This window comes from the organism of the source record quoted next, unplaced genomic scaffold (genome assembly GCF_019419815.1).
Source record: "Pyrus x bretschneideri cultivar Hongxiangsu unplaced genomic scaffold, Pyrus_bretschneideri_v1 Contig80, whole genome shotgun sequence".
Classification (NCBI taxonomy): domain Eukaryota; kingdom Viridiplantae; phylum Streptophyta; class Magnoliopsida; order Rosales; family Rosaceae; genus Pyrus; species Pyrus x bretschneideri.
Window position 1 is genome coordinate 1606536 of NW_025999821.1, and position 20571 is coordinate 1627106.

The 20571-nt window shown below is 38.5% G+C and overlaps 1 protein-coding gene across 1 annotated transcript; it reads right to left on the minus strand.

Annotated features, from left to right (window-relative positions):
- Nucleotides 1-322: 322 nt before the first annotated feature.
- On the minus strand, nucleotides 323-20271 carry LOC103964568 (NAD-dependent protein deacylase SRT2-like). Its single transcript, XM_009377516.3, has 11 exons — nucleotides 20072-20271; nucleotides 19705-19747; nucleotides 19388-19625; nucleotides 19142-19207; nucleotides 18405-18450; nucleotides 17299-17459; nucleotides 6193-6322; nucleotides 4003-4167; nucleotides 1481-1608; nucleotides 913-1012; nucleotides 323-832 (listed from the first exon to the last, which is right to left on the minus strand). Exons 1-11 carry the CDS (start codon nucleotides 20123-20125, stop codon nucleotides 779-781), a joined length of 1185 nt encoding a protein of 394 aa, XP_009375791.2. The 5' UTR covers nucleotides 20126-20271; the 3' UTR covers nucleotides 323-778.
- Nucleotides 20272-20571: the final 300 nt, after the last annotated feature.

Consider the following 20571-nt stretch of genomic DNA (forward strand, 5'->3'; position numbering starts at 1 on the left):
TACGCACTTGTTGCGTTACGTACCCCGAAAATGAACATGTAGCATCTTTGGGTCGAGCCCAGACAATAAATAACTAACTAAATAAGTAAATACAAAAGCTAACATAGAATGACTTACTTGTCTATTTGCTTAACGAACCCAACGAATAAGTCAATGATATTACGATCTGCTGCCCGCAATACCAACAACTTACTGTTGTCTCAATAAGCAAGTAACAAATTCCCGAGGGTGCAATATTACCATCTTGCCCCTCATTGGGAAATATACATACATCGTTGATCCAAGTCTCAATCGTGCTCACGCACTACCCTCACGGGTAACATTAACAATAATCACAATTTTTCTATATCATAATTTCAATCATCCAAATACCTGTTTGCAATACTCATTTTTCAAACATGTCCAATGCGTAAAATCTCTATGCTAAGGCTCAGCCAATAAAATCCCTCTTTAAAGCAATTCAATGAAGTCACTGGCATTTCATGTTCTGGGGTCTATAAACGTCTATGACACGGACACCAGATCATCTATGTACGCGGAGCGAACAATGTTATTTCCTTTTGGCATATCCAACGTTCTCCTTATCTTTATCTTTCTCGTCCCGCGCAGAAAATCCATTGTCTTCGCATTGACTAGCTACAACTTTTCATGTTTTCATTTCAGAGACTGAGAAACTAAAAGAATTTGGCAGCACCTCTCAATTTCTTGTGGTCTTCTATATCTACTGATAAAGCCAAAGCAAGCTTCTACAGATCAGAACACCTCTTTACAGGTCAAATCAACCAATGGCAGGGACACCGAGGGATCCCATGTCAAGTACTCTAGGTAGAATCTGTAAAATTGCAATGCTTGTTAGATTCTGATAAGCTAAGACCATTCTGTAGACCCATCTGCCAACAAGAAAGGCTATACCTCTCCCAGTCGAGCATTGATTTTCAAAGGTACAATATCGTCTGCACGAGTCACTCCTACATTGACAATTGCAGTAGCAGCACCTGCCTCATGTGCAGCTCTGTAAAGTCGGAAAGTCAAAGCTACTTATGAAAAATCCCAAACACAAACAAGAAATACTTAAACAAAATCAAGTCCCCAGAAAATGAATAAATAATAAGCATTGACGACCTTGTTTCCAATACTCTTATTGTTTACGTACACATGTTTTGCTTTGCTTACATCAGATTTTCTCATCGGAAAACACCGATGTTCTAGAATTTGTTAAACCTTGTCTAGCACCAGAATGGAGAGTGACTAAGGCATAAAGCAACCAACCTCAAGTGATTGTGATGTGTCCCTAATCATTTGCATGCCTCGAAGGCATATACATTTATGGTTTTAAGTTTTTTATCTTCCAAAATTGGGTTAAATTGTGGTATTATAAATGCCCTATGACAAGGGAACCTGGTGTAGAATTAGGACGGGCATACAAAATGATTTGATAAAAAACTAAAGTACAACTATAAAATGAAGGAAAGATATGCACCTGACAAGCCGGTAAGCAGACATGGTCATTAGTGATGATCCTAGCACGAGAAAAGCATCACATTCTTTTGCAGATTGGATTGTCTTCTCAGCTCTGTCCTTGGGGACATTATCACCAAAGAAGATAACCTTGACATTCACCATGCAACAAAAAGGTGTATTGAGATGTACGAAATATTGGAAGCGTACACATCCATTAAGTAAAACGGTGCAATGAAAAGTGGGTGAGAATTCATAGAAAGCACATGCATGACTACACAATAAATAAGTGACTCATTTCCAGAATGATACCACAAAATATGGATAACTGACATATACAATGTTCTAAATTACTTGTGCATTCTTAGAAGAAAAAATAAACTCACGAGAAACACAAGTACCTTCACTTTCAGAAGTTACGACATAAGGTATACAACTCCTATTTCAAGTAATGTTGCATGGTGATCGAATTTCTGACAGGTTCAAGAAGCCCATCATTGCCTATTTATTACTAAAATGAAGAAATCATAATATACCTACAACCCATATTATTTCTTAAGAAGCAAACTATCTAGTGTGTCTTCTCTTTTTCTGCTTAAAACTCCTTGCACTCTCTCTCCTTCCTTGTATGCACCCTCCCCTCTCTCCTTCCAAAGTCACCCTCCACAGCACCTACATTCTTCCTACTTCAGCCTTCCTCAGTGCCCAATGGTACTGCCCGGTAGTCTCATAATTCTAGGCAAAGAAGTAGGCAGATCCATATCTAGACACCATCACTAATTCACAGCATACATAAAATGATCCAAAATATAATGCAATAAGCGTTCTTATTTTGAAAATATGACCCAAAAAAAAAAAAAAAAAAACGTTACGGTGGTGCTATGAGTAGAAACGCAACATGGTTGCCGGTGAATAGTGAGAGGGAGGACGGGGGTAAGTGTGTTAGAGTTTCATTTTCTGGATGCTCCGTGGTTGTATGGGGTTTTGGATTCACATGTCTAGTCAAAATGCATGCTCATGGTCATTGGTGCTATAATTTCTTGCGGTTTCAATGGGGCAAAAGTGGAGCTTTGACTTACTTCTTTGATGACCATAAAAAATTGAGGCTTTGCCTGGATACCATATGTTTGGGTAAGGAGGATAGCTGGGCTGGTAATGAATAATCTGTGGGGTGCAAAAGCTGAGTCTGGTTGTCATGGTATGAGGAATAGGAAAGAGGAAGAGACGGGAGGTGGGTGAGTGGTGGTGGGGGACTAAGTGGAGGAGAGGGAGAACATGAGTAGGAGAGAGTTTCAAAAAACACAATAAAGAACAAAGGTAGGAAAGTAAATTGAAATAATTTAAACGTTCAGCACTTGTTACCTAATTCCTTGGAGCACCATGTCATTATCACGTAATGCGAGAGTTTTGACAGACAGATGACGGAGGGGCTACCGAAGCAAAAACCTAAGTTTGTGGGGGCATTGGATCAATTCATCAACTATAAACCACAGGGTGGCATTAGAACTTGCTCAAAAATCAGAGGTGACATTCGACACATAATATAATAAAGGAGACCACCAGTATTACTGCAATGCTATTTCATTCTCCAAACAATTTTATTTTCTTTTGAATCCTGACAGTACCTCATAGGATACTTCTCTACTCAAAGCATTAAAATGACAACTTAGAACATATGTCTGTAATTGCTTGACTTGATATGAGACTCAGCAATACATTTATATTGGAAATTTTACAGAACTATGGAAAGATAGCAACTATAGGACAAAACCCAGTAAAGACTAATAAAAGGCAATAAAGTCACACAACAGGAGGTAAACATTCCAAAATCCAGATCCAACAAAAAAATTAGAAACCAAAAACCATACATCTTTCAAGCATTCACTTCCAATGAACTAACTGCGTACATATTATATTTGTGTTTACTAACTACAAAATTGCATTTTCTCAACTCAAGGAATTATATGCTTTGGTACATATGAACATGGGTTTGTTAATGCAACTTCTATTACAGTGGTTGATTTGCATCAGAAAAATTTGTGAATGCTTATCTTGCTATATTGTTGAGTGTAGAGAAGTGTAAGGAATAAATATAATCACTCCCTTGTTGTATTGGAATACATCGATGTTAATCTTCGTCACTAAATTGTCAGTGTCTCGGACTCTATGCATACATGTTTGCATTTACAAAAAAACGTAAAGAATAAATCTTCTCACTCCCTTATAGTATTAAAATACCTTGATGTTAACTTGCAATAAACACAGGGCCCCTAAAAATGACTTTTTTTTCTCTGACTTCTTAAAAAAAAACCGCCTATAGACCTTCAAAGTTCCTCTTGGTCAGGTTCACTCAATATACAAGCACCACTACTGAAACATATCAATGAAATACTGAATGCATGAGAATATTATGCAATTAAGAATGATACTGAAAATTCTTAAGTGTTAATAGAGATTTTTTACAAGATATGAATAACCATTTTTGACGAAGAAGAAATACGACTTACGTTCCTATCAGTTAAATAAATTAGGCAAATGTCTTACATCAGGTTTAAGCACTCCATTGCACTTTGGACACGTAGGGATGTCAAATTCCTCTTCCCAAAATTTTTCATCAATTTCAATGTCACCATCAGGTCTTTGCTTCATGCCAAAGCTCTTTTGTGATCCGGGGTTACCATAATCCAAACATTCAATTGCTTCTGCCCACTGCAGTAGAAGGAAATTTACTTGCTCATTAGTCCACCATTCTGATTAATACACGAGTTTGCAACCTAAACAAACTTCACTCCATTATTCACGAAATAACTCAACGAAAAAATTTAAATAAAATTACTTTCTAAGGAGGCAAATGCTTTCTATCTTAAGGATGTCCATAACTTTCTTAAGTTATTGACATCCTATTTCTAGGGTATTATTCAACAATCGAAATCGTTCATTTTTTAGATTCTCTTTCAATGTTTATCCATGCCAAAAATGGGTAAATCAATAATTGTTTAACCGTTTGATTTTCTTCATTTGAATTTCAGCTTTATCTATCAAACCGTTTTTCTTTTTTGCACATTTTAGATGACAACAGTTTTGGATTTGAAATTTTTTGCAGGAATGACAGTTGAAAATTCAGTGCAAATGGAGGCTCAAATGTGTTAGGGGTGAGGATTGGAGATCAGGAAGTACCAAAGAGCGACCGCTTTCGCTACCTAGGATCTATCTTGCAAAAGAACGGAGAGTTGGATGGAGACCTCAACCATAGAATACAAGCTGGATAGATGAAGTGGAAGAGTGCATCCGGCGTGTTGTGTGACTGTCGTATGCCACTAAAGCTCAAGGGAATATTTTACAGGACGGCCATAAGGCCGGCAATCTTTATGGCACAAAATGTTGGGCAGTAAAGCATCAACATGTACATAAAATCAGTGTAACGGAGATGAGAATGCTTCGTTGGATGTGTGGGCACACGAGAAAGGATAAGATTAGGAATGAGGATATTCGAGGTAAACTAGGAGTAGCCGAAATTGAAGGACAGATGAGAGAAAATTGGTTACGGTGATTTGGACATGTGAAACGAAGGCCTACTGACGCTCCGGTTAGAAGATGTGATTACGGGGACAGAGGTTTAGGGCCGAAGGGGTAGATGAAGACCTAGGAAGACTTTGGAAGAGACTCTTAAGAAATGACTTAGAGTACTTGGATCTAACGGAAGGCGTGACACAGAACCAAGCGCAATGGCATTCTAGGATTCATATAGCCGACCCCACTTAGTGGGAAAAGGCTTTGTTGTTGTTGTCGTTGACAGTTGAATGAGAATCTAAAATCTAGACTGTTCTGATTGCTGAATTTTACCATGGGATAGAAAGCCTATATATATATGTGTTTGCGTGTGTTTGTGTGTGTGTGCGTGCTCCAGTTTGTGTGGTGGCTCAGATGGTGGGTAGCCATGGGTGGGTAGGACTGAGAGAGTGCACCGGGTCAGTTTTCAGGCAACAATCTATTCCGCTATCCATAGCATCAAACATGTCAATTTTTACTGTTCTTTCTCTAGTTGAAAACTTGGAATACTAAATATACTTGAAACATACATCAAAACTTTATAGGTGCACTAAAAATTTTCATTAAATGAAAATGTACAAATTTCTGAAAGGGTGCTTATGGAGGAAGAGCAATTATTGAGTAAATTATAGGGGTCAGTGCCAACAGTTTGGGCAGATCAGATTTTACCAAAAAGAAACCAAGTATTTATCAAAGCATTGGTTGTTTCTCAATAGATAAGACTTTTCCAGGTCTCCCTTTAGAAATCTATGTGCCCCGTAATGAACTGTAGTAATATGTAATATCCATCTACACTTATGGTTCATGTATTCGAATCTCATCTACTGTAGTAATATCCGTCTACACTTATACTTCACACCCCTTATAAGTTCCCTATTATTATTCCCTAATTACATTCACTGTCTTCTTTCTCCCATAAATCCTCTCTCTTACAAAATTGTAATCCATTATACTACTTGATTAACTAAAATATCCGACTAAAGTATTTCATTAGGTAGTGCCAACACTGAAATATTCGGTCATTTTTACACTAAAGCAGAAAGGGGGAAAACCCCTTAAAAAAAGGTTTCAATAACTATAAATCAAAGAACTTCATAAAGTTTATTTCTAAATCATTAAAAACAACATAACATTAGAAGTTAAAACCATGAGTCCTACAGTATAAATAAACTGCACAAGACTAACCTTTGGATTAAGGGCCTTAACTTGGTCTTGAAATAGATTCCGAGGGAAGGAAAAACCACAGTCTATACAAATGACAGAATATACTGTTCCATGTAATTCGATCGGGTTACTACCAGCACGGTGATGCAACCTGACATGAGAAAATGAAGGGAAAGAATTATTGATAGTTTAGGATGATAGGAGCATATTCATGCGACTTAAATGGCTTGTTCTCGTGCATTTACGTTATGTTTCTTTAGTTATTTTTGTACTTTAAACTATTTTCGTGTATTTGTAGGTCCAAAAGGCTAAAGGAGCAAAAGATGCATTTTGAAGACTTTTGGAGCACTTTTGGGCTAAGGATGGATAGCTTATGCTTGGAGCCAAAGTGTTGGACGAAATTGAAGACCTAATTGAAGACCAAAGTGTTGGAACCTTGTTCCTTTAGTTTTAGGACATTTAAACCTTTCCTATATCCTTAGCCGTGCATAACATTCCAACATTCCACTTCTTCATTTCAGCCACACTCCCACATATCATTACTTATCATCACCACTTATCACTTATCATAATCACATATCATTACTTATCATCACCACTTATCACTTATCAAACCATTCACTTATCACTTATCATCAACATTCACTTATAACTTATCATAACCATAACCATACCTTCCTCCTTACAATTCCACATGCATTCATCACCAACACAATCATCAACAAATCCACCCATCCCATTCATCATTGCCGTACATAACCCACCATCATTTCCAACCCATCACTCCCATTCTTTAATCCAATTCAGCCATTTAATCATTCACCTTTCATTTCCAGATTATTCCTTTCTCCACACCAAAACCGTGCACATGCATTCTCTTTGTGAAATTCCAGCTTTCCACAACCAACCTAGCTGTCATTGCACATGCATTCATCATCATTCCCCCTTTGCATTTCAGCCACATTCACTCCCCCTTACCTTGTGCCGTGACTTCCCCTTTTTTCCAACATAATTCACATGCATTTCAGATTGCATTCCCATTCTTTAATTCAACCAACAAAATCATTCATTCCACATGCATTTCCAACCACACACTCACACACACAATCTGCCATCATTCACACAAACACCATCATTGCCGTGCATCCCATTCCATCTCCCATTTCAGATTGCATTCCATTCATTCCACCCTTTAATCACATGCATTCCCCTTTGAAATTCCAGCTTTCCACCTAGTTTTCCACCTCACAACCACCAGAAAACACCCCATGCCATGTATTCCTTTTCATTTATGTCAAAGCACATGCAATCCTACCCTTTAATCACATGCATAAATCAGCCACATGCATCTCCCATCACCATTCCAGATTTCCACTAAGTTCCTAGCTGTCATGTTCCCCCCATTTCGCCTATAAATAAGCATCCATTTCACCTAAATTGATATTCATTCTTCCATACACATTTCAGTCACAAACACCAACCATTCCCATTGCCGTGCTCTCCTCCTTCCATTTTCACCACTCCCCAAACCATTCACACCATCAAACTATCCTTAGACCTTGTGCTACAACGAAGAGGAAGATAAGAGGACCTAAACGTTCATACAATTCAAGTTTGAGTTGTTGGAATGTTTAGGTGTTTCTTTGATTTTAATGTTTAATTTAAATACTCTTTGTTTTGTACGAATGAGGAATGGAAGAGAAGAGAGCCTAAACGTTCATACAATTCAAGTTTGAGTTGTTGGAATGTTTAGGTGTTTCTTTGATTCTCTTTGTTTTGTATCATGAGGAACTAAACCCCCCCTTGGCTAGGGGATGATTCGAAATATATGTTTATGCTTGCATTTTGATTTGATTACTTCTAATTGCGTTTCATAAGTTGTGGATTCAATTTGTTTAACTGTTTGATTGATAACTTATTTATGTATGTTTATTGAGAGTACACGCTTAATTTTCATGCATGAATATGACGCTAGAATATAAGTGAGTTTCACCTAATAGTTACGAACTTATATTCACAAGTAGTGGAGGTTGCTTATAAACAATCGCGTTAAACGAATTCTTCGCATAAGTTTCATGCAATCATAGTAACGAATGCCTCGTCAACACTTATAATTTTCATAGAGCGTAATGATTCTTGCTTGTATCTCTATTATGCAATCATGTAGGGGACTTGTGGGGAATGTTTTGGGTTGTCGTATGCAATCATCCAATTCAATAACGTTAGGAAGATTTGAAGGTTAATTAGTGCATCACGGTTAACTTGGGGTGTTGAGAATTCATGATTTATTGAAATGCAATTGGAAATCTTTTTATTATGCAAGTTATGGTGGATAAAACCCTCCGAATTTGCATCAAAACACTTTAGTTACCCCCCCACACTTCAATCAAACATTGTCCTCAATGTTTAAAACACACCAAACAAAAGTAAACACATAAACAGCAACTAAACATACTAAATATGGCAGAATGTATCTAACAAAGAGAAGAGTTTAGAGATGCAAATCTGGTTATGGAGTGTAAATTCCATCTTCTCCTTGGTGATTGCAGTGAGGCTTCATCTTGAGTTTTTCCACAGGCTACTCTTGAACTGAGCTGGAGATTCTTTTGGTTTCCTCCGATCGTTGATTTTCCTTTGAGCTACTTTTGAACTGGGCAGCAGGATTCTTTTGGTCTCCCCCGAAGGTCTGAGCTTACTCCTTTTATCTGTTTCTTTGTTCAATCTCTCCAATTCGTATTGAAGAGGGTTAGAGGATAGCTCAGCATATACTTGTCTCCTCATGCTTCAATGTATCATTTTCTTTTGCCTTACTTGCTCCCCTTTGCAGAAGTGGTCCCTTCTCTGGAAGTGTATCAACCGTTGAAGATGACTACTCGAGAGCAACGCTAGGTAAGCAACCAGGGAATAGAGTCCAGGTAGACTCCAAGTGCCGGCTGATTGCTTCTTTCACTTTGTCATGCAGGTAATATCAAGGACAAAGGAAAAGACAGGGAAAGAGCATGATATGAGATACCTTTGCTTTCGAAGAGGCAGCGAATGAATCCACATGCTTCGATCCACCGTTTCCTCTTGCCTCCTTTGTACTCCAAGCATTTGGTATCTTCTTTGGAGGATACATCCATGGTTGAAAATGTGTTCTCAAGAGAAGGAGAAAATTGAGCATGTTTGTATGGGTTGGTTGCAGCTTACATTTTCGGCCGAGAAGAAAAGTTATGCGTTTGTGGGTGTATGCCTTGCCATGAATGTTGATGTATATAGGAATTGTAATGGCAAATGGCAGTGCGGATGCGGCAATGTCTTCCACGCGTTTTCTGAAAAGTCGGGAGCTTTTGACAAAGTGGCACGCGTCTTCTGAAAAGCCGGGAGCTTTTGACAAAGTTGCACTCGCTTTCTGGAAAGCCGGGAGCTTTCGGCTTTGTCACCCACGTTTGTCGGCTAAAGTGTGCAGCTGATTTCTCGCCTTCCACGCGTCTTCTGAAAAGCCGGGAGCTTTTGACAAAGTGGCACACGCTTTCTGAAAAGCCTGGATTGCGTCTGAAGAGCTGGCGATCTTTACGCCGGAAAATCCGGCTTTGAAGAGTGGTGTCTCTTCATTTCTGAATCGATGAATGCCTCTCCTTTAATAGAGGTGATCGATCACCTCTAGCATGCACACTTGAAAATTGCCCAGAAATCGTCTCCGGCCCGTCGAGATTTCACTCCATCCAACCCTTCTCTTTTAACTTCTTGAAAAATGGCTAGCTCATCTAATCCATCGAATATTTGCTTAGATTTGAGTCTAAGCAATGATCATGTTGCGCCGCGTCAGGATAAGGTATGGTGCCCGTCTTTCTTATCTTCTCATGGTCCTCTTACAGATGAGGACTCTGTGATGACGGATGCAACAACGGCTACGATAGTAGCTCGGAACCTCCTCACTCCCAAAGATAGTCAGCTGCTTTCCGGACGGTCCGATGAGTTGGCCGTTCAAGAGTCCCTGGCTCTCAGTGTTCAGTGCGCTGGCTCTGTGTCCAACATGGGCCAACGCCTACTTGCTCGCTCCCGTCAGGTTGAATCATTGATGGCGGAGGTGGAGAGTCTTAAGCAAGAGATTAAACAGCTTAAGTACGAGAACCGAAGTTTGCACGTGCTTGCCAACAATTATTCGACAGGCATGAAGAGGAAGCTTGATGAGCTTGATGACCGTCAAAGGCTTGCGACTTTCTTCCAGAGGCACCTTTTTCCTGGGTCATCCAGCGTTCCACCAAGGATTGGGGTCTTGAATGATCTATCTTCGGTGCCTCCCGCTCCTATGCCTCTTGCTCCGATGCCTTCTGCTCCGATGCCTCCTGCTCCGATGCCTCCTGCTCTGAAAGTGTTGCCACATAGTGGGGCCTCACGTACACAACCCTTGTGAAGGCTCCATCTTTCTCTTTCTTTGTTAGATACAATTGTAATTTCTCGAAAAATCAATGAACAAGCTTTGTTTTATTCACTGTATTGGGTTGCCTCCCAAGTAGCGCTTTCTTTTACGTCTTGCAGCCGGACGAAGCCTTCTTAGGCTCAATTGGAACCCACGGCATGGAATTTATCTTTGAATGGGGGGTGATACTTGAGATGATCCGGTAATGGTTTAAATTCTAGAGTGGGTGCCTGGATCATTAACAACATATCAGTATAAAACAAAATTGAAATTCGGGGAGGCGGCTTACCTGTGTAATGATCCAGGCACCCACTCTAGAAGAAAGCCGCAAGCCTTTGACGGTCATCAAGCTTATCAAGCTTCCTCTTCATGCCTGTCGAATAATTGTTGGCAAGCACGTCCAAACTTCGGTTCTCGTACTTAAGCTGTTTGATCTCTTGCTTAAGACTCTCCACCTCCGCCATCAATGACTCAACCTAACGGGAGCGAGCAAGTAGACGTTGGCCCATGTTGGACACAGAGCCAGCGCACTGAACACTGAGAGCCAGGGACTCTTGAACGGCCAACTCATCGGACCGTCCGGAAAGCAGCTGACTATCTTTGGGAGTGAGGAGGTTCCGAGCTACTATCGTAGCCGTTGTTGCATCCGTCATCACAGAGTCCTCATCTGTAAGAGGGCCATGAGAAGATAAGAAAGACGGGCACCATACCTTATCCTGACGCGGCGCAACATGATCATTGCTTAGACTCAAATCTAAGCAAATGTTCGATGGGTTAGATGAGCTAGCCATTTTTCAAGAAGTTAAAAGAGAAAGGTTGGATGAAGTGAAATCTCGACGGGCCGGAGACGATTTCTGGGCAATTTTCAAGTGTGCATGCTAGAGGTGATCGATCACCTCTATTAAAGGAGAGGCATTCACCGATTCAGAAATGAAGAGACACCACTCTTCAAAGCCGGATTTTCCGGCGTAAAGATCGCCAGCTCTTCAGACGCAATCCAGGCTTTTCAGAAAGCGTGTGCCACTTTGTCAAAAGCTCCCGGCTTTTCAGAAGACGCGTGGAAGGCGAGAAATCAGCTGCACACTTTTGCCGACAAACGTGGGTGACAAAGCCGAAAGCTCCCGGCTTTCCAGAAAGCGAGTGCAACTTTGTCAAAAGCTCCCGGCTTTTCAGAAGACGCGTGCCACTTTGTCAAAAGCTCCCGGCTTTTCAGAAAACGCGTGGAAGACATTACCGCATCCGCACTGCCATTTGCCATTACAATTCCTATATACATCAACATTCATGGCAAGGCATACACCCACAAACGCATAACTTTCCTTCTCGGCCGAAAATGTAAGCTGCAACCAACCCGCACAAACATGCTCAATTTTCTCCTTCTCTTGAGAACACATTTTCAACCATGGATGTATCCCCCAAAGAAGATACCAAATGCCTGGAGTACAAAGGAGGCAAGAGGAAACGGTGGATCGAAGCATGTGGATTCATTCGCTGCCTCTTCGAAAGCAAAGGTATCTCATATCATCAAGGGCGATAGCAAAGGTATCTCATATCACGCTCTTTCCCTGTCTTTTCCTTTGTCCTTGATATTACCTGCATGGCAAAGTGAAAGAAGCAATCAGCCGGCACTTGGAGTCTACCTGGACTCTATTCCCTGGTTGCTTACCTAGCGTTGCTCTCGAGTAGTCATCTTCAACGGTTGATACACTTCCAGAGAAGGGACCACTTCTGCAAAGGGGAGCAAGTAAGGCAAAGGAAAATGATACATTGAAGCATGAGGAGACAAGCATATGCTGAGTTATCCTCTAACCCTCTTCAATACGAATTGGAGAGATTGAACAAAGAAACAGATAAAAGGAGTAAGCTCAGACCTTCGGGGGAGACCAAAAGAATCCTGTTGCCCAATTCAAAAGTAGCACAAAGGAAAATCAACGATCGGAGGAAACCAAAAGAATCTCCAGCTCAGTTCAAGAGTAGCCTGTGGAAAAACTCAAGATGAAGCCTCACTGCAATCACCAAGGAGAAGATGGAATTTACACTCCATAACCAGATTTGCATCTCTAAACTCTTCTCTTTGTTAGATACATTCTGCCATATTTAGTATGTTTAGTTGCTGTTTATGTGTTTACTTTTGTTTAGTGTGTTTTAAACATTGAGGACAATGTTTGATTGAAGTGTGGGGGGGTAACTAAAGTGTTTTGATGCAAATTCGGAGGGTTTTATCCACCATAACTTCAAATGTTGTTTCTTGCTGTTTTTAAGTGTGTTTAGTGTGTTTTGACTTAAAAATTCGAAAATCACATAAAAATTTGAAAAACATTTTTTGAAAAGCCTAAAAAAAGAGTGTTTTGAGTCGTTTTTGTGTCGTAGGTCACCTTCAAACACAATGATAAGGATTTGGTTTGTAAGTGTATGACTGTTAAAAAGAGTTATAAACATAGAGAAAAGTTTGATTTACTCTTGATATATGCTTGGTTACGGTTATAATGTATGACTTCACATGCAATCATAAAAGAAAAATTCGTTTTTGTAACATGCTTGAAGGAAGGAACTCAAACAAACGCTACAACCCTGAGAGACTTGAGCCTATAACGTTCTTTGGAGAGTATAATCTGTGATTTCTTGTTTTCTAAAGTCGTTGCATGATCTCATTATTCTTTGCTTGGTTACTACTTAGAAGGCGTTTCATCATACAGTTCCAAATGCTAGAACTCATGCCCATTTCATTCAAAGCATGTTATTGATTTGCATAACATATATCAAGATGAAGTTGTGTAGTTGCCACCATAGCCAAATAGCCTCACTTCCCATATTTCGTATTTGTTATAAGTTTTACCCCCGTTGAGCTTTGTTTAGCCTTTATTCTTTGTTAACCCACATTTTCCTCACCTAGCCTAGATTAGGACATTCCATACCCTTGTCTTAAAAAGATAATGAGCATGACTTAAATGAATTCCTTTTGAGTTACATTATGCAAGAAAATGAGTGTGGGGGAGAAAATGTTTAAGTGTTTATGTATGTTTTGAGATTCAAAAGAAAAGAAAAAAAAAAAAAAAAAAAAAAAGAAAGAAAAAAGAGCTTGAAAAAAATGAAAGAATGAGTGATTGAAGAAAGGGTCCAAAACACCAATTCTGACCGTAAATTGTCTAAATTCTCCCTTTTTGTTCAAAAGTTGAGTTTTCATTCAAAAGTGAATTCTAAGTTGATTCAAGTGCTTTGCTCACTATTTCTTTAAGAACATTTGTTTTCCATATCCCTTCTTTGTTATCCACACGCATCAAGCCCCATTACAACCCGTGACTTCAATCTTGAGTGTTATGTGTTTCAATTTGTGGAGTTTGAACTTGGTATGAGCATATGGTGTCACTGGTTCTCGCATCTAAGTGGTAGCATTCCATTCATGAGATCATATCTAAACATGCTTATTAACTCCGAATTGCTCTCTTTGTGATATATATATGTGAGTGTTCGTTTTCATTAATCTTCTCACATATGACTAGATTAGGGTGTGTAGTTAGAAAATCTAAATGAAAATCGAGTGCATATCTTGTAAGGAATTGAGCAAATTCTCTAAGGCATGTTACTACATTCAAAACATGGTTTTAAATCCTTAATTGTGAAATAGTATGTGGTGACTATGATTAAGAATGTACTTAAGTGTGAAGATGACTAAAATCTGTGAGAATGATGATTTTTAACATGTCATGTGCATTGAAAATCCCTAAGACGGTTGTTGGAAGGTTTAGGTTGTGTTTTACGTGTTTAGTGTCGTTTTGTTTATTTGTTTTTATTCTGTTTTGCTCGAGGACTAGCAAAAGTTAAGTGTGGGGGTATTTGATAGGAGCATATTCATGTGACTTAAATGGCTTGTTCTCGTGCATTTACGTTATGTTTCTTTAGTTATTTTAGTATTTTAAGCTATTTTCGTGTATTTGTAGGTCCAAAGGGCTAAAGGAGCAAAAAGATGCATTTTGGAGACTTTTGGAGCACTTTTGGGCTAAGGATGGATAGCTTATGCTTGGAGCCAAAGTGTTGGACGAAATTAAAGACCTAATTGAAGACCAAAGTGTTGGAACCTTGTTCCCTTTAGTTTTAGGACATTTAAACATTTCCTATATCCTTAGCCGTGCATAACATTCCAACATTCCACTCCTTCATTTCAGCCACACTCCCACATATCATTACTTATCATCACCACTTATCACTTATCATAATCACATATCATTACTTATCATCACCACTTATCACTTATCAAACCATTCACTTATCACTTATCATCAACATTCACTTATCACTTATCATAACCGTAACCATACCTTCCTCCTTGCAATTCCACATGCATTCATCACCAACACAATCATCAACAAATCCACCCATCCCATTCATCATTGCCGTGCATAACCCACCATCATTTCCAACCCATCACTCCCATTCTTTAATCCAATTCAGCCATTTAATCATTCACCTTGCATTTCCAGATTATTCCTTTCTCCACACCAAAACCGTGCACATGCATTCTCTTTGTGAAATTCCAGCTTTCCACAACCAACCTAGCTGTCATTGCACATGCATTCATCATCATTCCCCCTTTGCATTTCAGCCACATTCACTCCCCCTTACCTTGTGCCGTGACTTCCCCTTCTTTCCAACATAATTCACATGCATTTCAGATTGCATTCCCATTCTTTAATTCAAGCAACAAAATCATTCATTCCACATGCATTTCCAACCACACACTCACCCACACAATCTGCCATCATTCACACAAACATCATCATTGTCGTGCATCCCATTCCATCTCCCATTTCAGATTGCATTCCATTCATTCCACCCTTTAATCACATGCATTCCCCTTTGAAATTCCAGCTTTCCACCTAACTTTCCACCTCACAACCACCAGAAAACACCCCATGCCGTGTATTCCCTTTCATTTCTGTCAAAGCACATGCAATCCCACCCTTTAATCACATGCATAAATCAGCCACATGCATCTCCCATCACCATTCCAGATTTCCACTAAGTTCCTAGCTGTCATGTTCCCCTCATTTCGCCTATAAATAAGCATCCATTTCACCTAAATTGATATTCATTCTTCCATACACATTTCAGTCACAAACACCAACCATTCCCATTGCCGTGCTCTCCTCCTTCCATTTTCACCACTCCCCAAACCATTTACGCCATCAAACTATCCTTAGACCTTGTGCTACAACGAAGATGAAGATAAGAGGGCCTAAACGTTCATACAATTCAAGTTTGAGTTGTTAGAATGTTTAGGTGTTTCTTTGATTTCAATATTTAATTTCAATACTCTTTGTTTTGTACGAATGAGGAATGGAAGAGAAGAGGGCCTAAACGTTCATACAATTCAAGTTTGAGTTGTTGGAATGTTTAGGTGTTTCTTTGATTCTCTTTGTTTTGTATCATGAGGAACTAAACCCCCCCTTGTTAGGGGGGGATTCGAAATATATGTTTATGCTTGCAATATGATTTGATTACTTCTAATTACGTTTCATAAGTTGTGGATTCAATTTGTTTAACTGTTTGAGTGATAACTTATTTATGTATGTTTATTGAGAGTACATGCTTAATTTTCATGCATAAATATGACGCTAGAATATAAGTGAGTTTCACCTAATATTTACGAACTTATATTCACAAGTAGTGGAGGTTGCTTATAAACAATCACGTTAAATGAATTCTTGGCAAGAGTATCATGCATTCATAGTTACAATTGCCTCGTCAACACTTATAATTTTCATAGAACATAATGATCTCTCATTGTATCTCTTCTATGCATTCATGTTGAGAACCATTGGAGAATGATTTGAATTGTCGCATGCATCATCCAATTCAATAACATAAGGAAAATTTGAGAGTTAATTAGTGCATCACGGTTAACTTGGGGTGTTGAGCATCATGGTTTATTGAAATGCAATTGGAAATCGTTTTATTATGCAAGTGTAACATGTATGGAGATGAACCCCTTAGCTAGCTATCCCATCCATTCAATTCCATCACATTCATCTTTACAATCTGTTTTTAATTACAATCTGTGCATTTTAGTTAATTTCGTCAAAAACTCAATCCCCCTTTACTTTAGTGTCCAATATAGTTAGAAAGTGTCTTAGTTTGTGTTTCTAAGTGTTTTGATTCAAGTTATTACCCAAATTCGTCCAAAGTACTCAAAGTGCTCAAAACTGCCCAGAAAGTGTTTTTAAGGCAGTTTTGAGTGTTTTGGTGCTGTTTTGAGTCTTTTGGTTTGTTTTGGTGTTTTAAAGTTTAGTTTTGAATTCTTTGAGTCTAGTATAGTGTTTTATATTGTGTTTTTACGTTTTTGAGTCAAATCCAAGTGATTAACAATCCCTCCTAATCCCCGGTCCAGAACGATCCCTACTTATACTTATACTACAATTGACAAAAAGAGGGTTTAATTTGTGTGCGTATAATTCTCGTATCATAGGACCCTCTTTTTCTTGGAATAGTTTGAATGGAAAAAAATATTCATAGTTTTGAGTTTTTTAGTCTTTCATTCTGAAATATTTTAAATATCAACCTAGAAATTTGTGTATATAGCAGTACGAATTCCTTATCCAAATCAAAATCCACGATAAATTGATTTCCTCAAGTTTTCTGTAATATAGACCATTAGTTTGCAAGATTTAATAAATTAAAATCAACAATCCTTGAAATACGGAAGACTCTAGATACATACCGCGACTTACCTATCAACATTTTGTGTAATCATGAAATTTATCCGGCCAGCTTTTTCTAGAGATGCTAAAGAAATATGAGCTGAACCAGGCTCTGCAGCAGAAAATCGTCTCCATCCAGCATAACTCCTTGCCCAATATCGCCTTCGGGTCTGACTAGAACGAAGAAACTCCTGGTCAATCCAGTAAAAGCAGATCTGGAAGTTAGAGCTTTGAGATTATATTATAAAACCGAACAGCAGTAAAGTCTCCGCGGAAAAGAAGTGAAAACAAATTATCCAACATGACATATTTGATAATATATCAAAGAAGGTAAAGTTTAAAGATGCAGTTTTCCATTCTATGTGGTTCTTTTAAAATTAATCATTTAAAGACGAGTTTTAGGGATAATGGAGTTAAGGCCTAAGTCACAACGATGCATCGCATGATTCTTTTATTCAGGACTTTGCTCCCAAAATTTCATATGCTGACTAAATGACATGTACAGCCAGTGCAGAGATGTAAACATGATTCTTCTGCTACAAGGCTCCAATTTGTTGTTTGAAAGATAAGTGATGTAAGATTTGAATATATGATCCTGAAAACTTGGTGAAACTAAACGATGTCCCTCATTTAACATAATTACATCATAATACTAATCTTGAGACCTCTCTTCGGTTAGCAGAAGAAGTAAAGGCAAGAAAAAGACACCTCTCTGTTAAAACCAAAAGATGTATGCATGAACAACTTCAATACTAGCAGAGGCATATGCTAATCCATTATCTCAAGTTAAGAAATCGATTCACAAACGAAAGGTTTGCTTTTATCCTAGGTTTGATGCATACAGAACAACCATATCAACTATCATCACCACATATTTTTCAATTGACAATGACTACAAATTTAGGGAACTATAAAATTTTAAACTGATGGTATAAAGAGATTGCATGTACAGCCATCACTCAAATAGTTAATTTATACGTTGAAAACCAGGAGAGTAAGAGTATGAAGGTCTTTGCCTTTTTCTGTTTAGGGTTATCTAAAAAAACAAAGTAATAATCTAAGGTTAAACTGGAACTCTTGTTATAATAAAAACAATGCTATAGGAACACGTATCACAGCACATGCCTTCAGATCACCTGATGGGTAATTGGTTTGAATCCAGAACTATAAGCTCCATTGGGGCTGCCAAAGAAGGAAAACAGTACTGATAGATGAGAAAATTTAGCATTTCAAAACATCAAATCATCAATTATAAATATCATGGTCTAATAATATGCTAAGGCTCCCTGGTAAACCTTGGCTGAAATAAATTCAACCATATAATACCAAGTACGCATTGAGAAAACAGATATTTTGAAATAAATATTAAAACCAACTCTAAACAAAACAATGATAAATTTTCCCTTATATACACAAGAACAGCATAATTAAATACAAAACACCTCTTAATATATAATACATTTCAAAAGAAACCCATAATATGAAGGCTCCTGCAAGTGCAAGGTCTGGAGAAGGCAGGATGTACACCACCGTAACCTCTAATTCCAATGACGTGCAAATGAAGGGTGTGGAGAAGGCAAAATGTACACACCCATACCCTTATTCATAAGAGGATTCTGCAACTCAAACCCATGTTATAAGGCCACCTGGAACAAATCCTAACATTATGCCAAGGTCCGCCTCTCTCAAAGTATGTGGACAGAACAAATTCATAAGAATGAAACAGGTAGACTTGAAATGCAAATGGCGAATGTCAACTGAAGAAGTTAATAGTCCAATGAGAGCCTAACAGTTGGCAACCACTACTCAAAGTCATCAATCTGATCAACTGAGAAGAGTCAATAACACAGGAAATAATAAGGAGAGAAAAAACCTTCTGTAGTCGGGAATTCCACATTCTGTGCTGATTCCAGCTCCTGTCAACACCATGAGCTTTGTACTGAACATAGCAAATCACAGATAAAAAAAAAACAGAAAAACTGGTAAAGACAAGTATGAATTGAAGGTTTATCTTTGAAGGTAACCGACAGGTATTAAACATCACCAGTAAAAGATATAAGGATTTCCCCAAACAGAAAATGCAACAAGGACGCAAAATAGATGAGGATATTTGATAGACCTTTGGTCGAAAAACTGATAGAGAAGGTTGACATCTTGCATGCTAGGAGGATCAGAATCAGGAACCAACTTCTTATCTCTCACGAAGCTCGAAGGCACTTTATCTTCTCTCCTTGAGGAGGTTCCAGGGACAGACATTTGGCATGAAGTTTGGACAGACTTGACGGAGCAGTCAAAAGAAATGACTCTTGCTCTACTGCTTGGCAATCGCAAATTTGTGCTACTTGACTGAATAATATCTGTATATATAAAACGGTAACCACAATCATATAAGCAAACTTGCAGAGTAACAAAGTCAGACGAGACGAGCAGACTTGCCTGTCATGATATTCCCCAGCAGTTGCGCAGCATTTCTGGAACTCTACAAATATGAAGTAAGCAATTTGGTTTGATCAATCCCAACTTAAACAATTAAAGAAAGCAATTTGGGTTCATCAATCCCATGAGATTTTGAAAAAACCACTGGAACCACAACTTTATTATATTTTCCTTTCAATTTTTTCATGAATAAATGTTGATAAACATGAATTCCATTTTCCTTTTCCTTTTCCCTTTGATGAATCCTAGAGAAAACCCAGAAAATGTGCCATAAAAAGATTTCTAAAAAAAAAAGCCCAGAAATGTGAAGAAAATAAAAATTACATGAAATGCAAGAAACAGAGGAGATGGAAAGAAAGGGACTCACTGAAGAGAACGGAATGGGAAGATGGGGAGGCGACCGCATGAGCATAGCCATCATCGTCGGTTCAATTGAATTGTTTTAAATTTCTTTACTTTTAGATTTTGGGAAATTTGATCGGACAGAAGGAGGGGGATTTTGGGTTTGGGTTTGGCATTGAATTCAACGGTCGTCGTCGACCATTGGTTTCTCTCCACGTTTCTCTCCGGTCCACGTTGCCTACTTCTGCACCTTTCACATTAAAAAATAAAATAAAATAAAAAGACCGATTTGGTATGTAATGGCTTTGCCATGAACGATTCCGCCTTAACGTCGCATTTCCCAAATTGAATGCGACATGATATTATTAGACACAGATTGCATAAGTAGGGAACCCATTTTATATAAGTCGTTACTTTTTTTAACAATTTTATCTCAAAAATAGTAAAATGGAAGGGTGTTATATATGAAAACTAGGTATGGGAGGAAATTTTCGCCCCGGATTGAAGTAACAAAACCTCCACACA